A 4,950-nucleotide genomic window follows, 5' to 3' on the forward strand; every position below is an offset into this window, starting at 1 on the left:
CCAAAAAAAAAAAAAAAAAAGCTAAAGAAATTTTTTTTTTAATTTTTTTTTAATATTTATTTTTTAGTTTTCGGCAGACACAACATCTTTGTTTGTATGTGGTGCTAAGGATTGAACCCAGGCCGCACGCACGCCAGGCGAGCGCGCTACTGCTTGAGACACATCCCCAGCCCCTAAAGAAAATTTTAAAAGTTAATTGTCACCAGGCATGGTGGTGCATGCCTGTAGTCCAAGCTACTTGAGAGGCTAAGGCAGAAGGATTACACATTCCAGGCCAGCCTCACAATCCTGGCAATACCCTGTTAAAAAAAAAAAAAAAAAACTAAAATGTCTGGGGATGTAGTTCAGTGGTAGAGTGCCCTGGGACCAGTGCCCAATACAAAAAAATGGGCATGAAAACTTAGAAAGTTCTTAGTAAATTGTAGCCCATTTTACTTTGGAAGTGTGGCTAAGATTTATGACCTGGTTATTTATGATGTTTATCCTGACCATTTTACTCTTATTTTTTTGTAGTAATGTGTATGGCTGGTATTGGACTTGTTGTGTTATTCTTCAGTTGGATGTTGTCTATTTTCAGATCTAAATATCATGGATATCCATACAGGTATGATTCTTATCTGGATTTACATAGTAATTACCTATATTTAACAATAACTAGAGTTGATGTTGCTTTATTTTATTTGTGTGTGTGTGTGTGTGTGTGTGTGTGTGTGCGCGCGCGCGCGCACGCCCATGTGTGGGTGTTGAAAATACATGGCTTCTAAAGGAAAGATAGTTCTAATTTAGATATGTTCATATAAAGGTTAATTTTAAGGGCTGGAGCTGTAGCTCAGTGGTAGAGCACTTGCCTATCATGTGTGAGACACATAAAAATAAACAAATAAAATAAAGGCATTCTGTCCATCTACAACTACCAAAAAAGTTAATTTTAAATAATTATGGTATAATGGACAATATTAGTATGTGGTTTTGTTTTTGTTTTTTGTTTTTGTTTTGTTTTTTGTACCTCAGGGGCACTGGATCACTGAGCCACATCCTTAGACCTATTTTGTGTTTTATTTAGAGACAGGGTTTCACTGAGTTGCTTAGTGCCTCACAGTTGCTGAACCTGGCTTTGTACTTGAAATCCTCCTGTCTCAGCCTCCCCAGCTGCAGGATTACAGGCTGTGCCACCGCGCCCAGCAGTATGTGATTTTTCAGGAACACTTTTTAAGATTACTCTGACATCATCTAATTTAATCTAAAAAAAATCTATATAACATGAAATAATTAAACCTTTTAGACAATATGTATTTATATAGTTCTTTGTCTGCATATTGTGTTTGTTTTGTTTCTTTTTCAGAAAGAAATTCTTTTAATGATTTTAAAAACTGCTCCTCACTTCTTTTCAAGGCTAATTCAAATGGTTATTGATTAGAAGCTAATCTGTTGAGCCAGGTGTGGTGGCACACACCTGTAATCCCAGTGGCTTGGGAAGCTGAGGCAGGAGGATCATGAGTTCAAAGCCAGCCTCAGCAAATTCGAGGTACTAAGCAGCTCAGTGAGACCCCGTCTCTAAATATACAAAATGGGGCTGGGGATGTGGCTCAGTGGTCAATTGCCCCTGAGTTTAATCCCTGGTACCAAAAAAAAAAAAAAGAAGTTTGTTTGTTGAGAGTATAAGAGTGTTTAGGAAGGTCTGTTCAAGCTGGACCCAATTGCTCAAGCCTGTAGACCAAGCTACTTTGGGGGTTAAGGCAGGATAACCACTTGAGCCCCAGAATTTGGGGCCAACCTGGGCAACATAGCAAGACACTTTCTCTATAAAAATTTAAAAAAAGTCCTAATCAGTTTGAGATGTTGCTAGAGATCCCTAAGACTCAGGGAGAAAATTGTTCTGGTTGCATGTTCTTGATTTTACTACATTAATAGGCAAGAGAAATATTACCTACATAATGGGGCATGCTGTGAGTTATTTTTATAATCAGAGTGTCAGTTAATGTAATTTATATTTCTTAAAATCTAATATCTATTTTATGAAAGATTATGAACACTAAAAGTATATAAATTCATCCTTCGAGATGCAAATTTGCTCCTCTGTGTGGGCTGCAGTGGTGTTGGGGATCAAATCATAGCTTCATACATGCTAGGCAAGCGCTCTATGGACTGAGCTACACCGCCATCTACTCTTCACATATATTTGTTTTTTTAAACTCCAAATTTTAAACCTAATTTTGAAAAAATCCTAGTTGACTTATATTGTAGCATTATTAGCTTTTGATCATTGTACAACATCAATTAATCTTGTATTTTTCTTTTTTGTGCGATTTTTTTTTTTCTTTTACACTACTGGGGATTGAGCCCAGGGGTTCTCTACCACTGAGCTATATCTTCAGCTCTTTAATTTTTTCTTTTTCATTTTGAGACGATGTCTCACTGATTTGCTCAGGTTGGCCCCAAACTTGCAGTCTCCTGCGTCAACCTTCCAAGTAACTGAATTTACAGGCATGTACCTTTGTGCACAGCTTTTTTGTGAACTTATTTAATTTTTAAACCAGAAAACTCCTAAAACCTCAATTCTTGACTTATAATCTTCTAAATTTATGCTTATTCGTGTGTGTGTGTGTGTGTGTGTGTGTGTTTAAATGACTTCTCCTTTGGAGAAAACTAATTCAGATGCAAGGGTGATTTTGCTGAGACTTCTAACAATTGGCAAGTATTTGATTACTGGGGTTACTTCAACTATTAATTATTGTTTCTTTTGAGGATCTTCTGAATAGAAGAAGTTGAGGTTATGTCTATTTTCTTTTGTCATAAGACTACCTGATCTCTCATTTTTTCTCACTTTTTGTAATTGGTACTCAGATACAATTCCCAAAATGTTCTTTGATCTGCTAAAATCAACATATTGTATATTTGTTAGAAGTAAAGTTTTTTTTTTCTTTCAGAGACTAATGGAGTGGTATATGTTTTTGTTTCAGCTTTCTGATGAGTTGAGAAGGATTCCAGAGATATGTAAACACTGCAGTAATGGAAATTGAAAAATAAGAAATGTGTGTGTTTGAAAAGAAGAATGCAACTTGTGTATTCTGTATTACCTCTTGTTTTCAAGTGATTTAAATAGTTAATCATTTAACCAAAGAAGATGTGTAGTGCCTTAACAATCAATTTCTTGTCAAAATCATGAAGTATTTGGAAATTATTCTCCTCTTAACCTTTTCTTCCAAGTGAATTTTGTGGAATTTTTAATTTTGTAGAATTAATTACATTATAAAAATTTTAAAACTACTACTTCATTTAATTAGAAGAAAGCTCAAAACTACTGTAGTTGCTTTTGGTTACTTTTGGTCATCTGGTTTTATATTCTCTTATTCAAAGATGGGGAATGAAAGTTGGGACCAGGTATTCCCACAGAGGCCTGTTAAAGATAATCTGCATCAGGAAGCCATTCTTAGCTTTTCCATATTTGCATGGATGTGTATATTTTACAAACACTTATTTCTGGGTCAAGAAATCGTGTGTATGGGGCTGGGATGGTGGCTCAGTGGTAGAGTGCTTACCTGGCATGTGTGAGGCACTGGGTTCAATTCTCAGCACTGCATATAAGTAAATAAAATGAAGGTCCATTGACAACTGAAAAAAAAAATATGTATATATATAAAAGAAATTATATGTGCTACATGGTGTAGTGAAAATGCAACACGATTCTTCAGCATACAGGTCTAGCTTTTAGAAAGACCAGTCTTCCTTGCATCTTTCCTACTGAAATACAATGCTATCTATGCTTCTTGACAGCTGTAGACATTAAAAAGTATCTCTAAATACAGGATTGTGATTTCTATATGAGTATGGTGTTGACTACCTTGTATTTGGAAGGATTTAAGATTCATTTTATCTCCTTAGTTTTATGTAAGCTGGTCCATCTCTAATAACAATATAGTTTAGTGATAAAAATCTGTGTAATTTATAACATGGTCTAAAATGTTTTTGTAGGTTAGAAATTGTCCATTTATTTCATTTTTACCTAATAGAAAAATAGGCTCAGTTGTATTTAGAGAAAGGGCTCCCTTAGAATGGGAAAAGAAAATTATGAAATATTGAATTATTGCCTGTATGTAGAAATTGTTTTGTGAGAGCTGTTCTGTTTTTGTTATTATTTTAGCCTTTATTCTTCTCCTTTAAGTAAACAAACAAAGCTAGCATGGTAGCATGTGCCTGTCCCAGTCTGAGGCTGAGGTGGGAAGATTATTTGAGTCCAAACATTCAAGGTCAGCCTGGACAAGATAGTGAGTCCCCATCTCAAAAAAAAATGTAAAACAACAACAACAGAGTACAGCTTCCTAGTTTGAAGGGTTTTGTTTGAATTTTGTCTTTTTTTTCTACAGTAGAAATAATCATATGTGCTAACCAAATTTCTGTAAGTTATATTTTTGTAACTATCATTATATATCTAACTATAACTCCCCATACTTATGAAGAATAACCTAAAATGCCACTATTATGAAAGTTTGAGAATTGTAATTTTAACGAAATCGTGGCAGTATTACATTAAGAAGATACTGTGAGCCAGGAACGGTGGCAAACGCCTGTAATCCCAGCAGCTCAGGAGGCTGAGACAGGAGTATTGCCAAGTTCAAAGCCAGCCTCAGCAATATTGAGGCTCTAAGCAACTCAGTGAGACCCTGTCTCTAAATAAAATACAAAATAGGGTTGGGGATGTGGCTTGGTGGTTGAGTGCCCCTGAGTTCAATCCCTAATTTTAAAAAAAGAAGAAGAAGAAGAAGATAGAGTGGTTGCCTCCTGCTATTTACTCTCTAACATGGTCTAAAAGTCTTATATAACAGGCTGAGCACAGTGACTCATGCCTCTAGTCTCAGCATCTGGAGAAGCTGATACAGGATGTTTGCAAGTTTGAAGCTAGCCTGGACAACCTATTGAGACCCTATCTCCAAAAAAAAAAAAAAAAAAAGG

The 4,950-nt window shown here is 35.6% G+C and overlaps 1 protein-coding gene across 1 annotated transcript in view; it reads left to right on the forward strand.

The window, feature by feature from the left end:
* The window catches only part of Magt1 (magnesium transporter 1), a 36,419-nt gene extending 31,491 nt beyond the window's left edge, over positions 1 to 4,928 (forward strand). The window contains exons 9-10 of the mRNA XM_015505865.2: positions 514 to 604; positions 2,961 to 4,928. Of these exons, the coding sequence (XP_015361351.1) occupies positions 514 to 604; positions 2,961 to 2,976 (107 nt within the window). The 3' untranslated portion in view covers positions 2,977 to 4,928. The remainder of the gene's footprint in view (positions 1 to 513; positions 605 to 2,960) is intronic.
* Positions 4,929 to 4,950: the final 22 nt, after the last annotated feature.

The sequence above is a fragment of the Marmota marmota genome, unplaced genomic scaffold (genome assembly GCF_001458135.2).
Source record: "Marmota marmota marmota unplaced genomic scaffold, marMar, whole genome shotgun sequence".
NCBI lineage: Eukaryota > Metazoa > Chordata > Mammalia > Rodentia > Sciuridae > Marmota > Marmota marmota.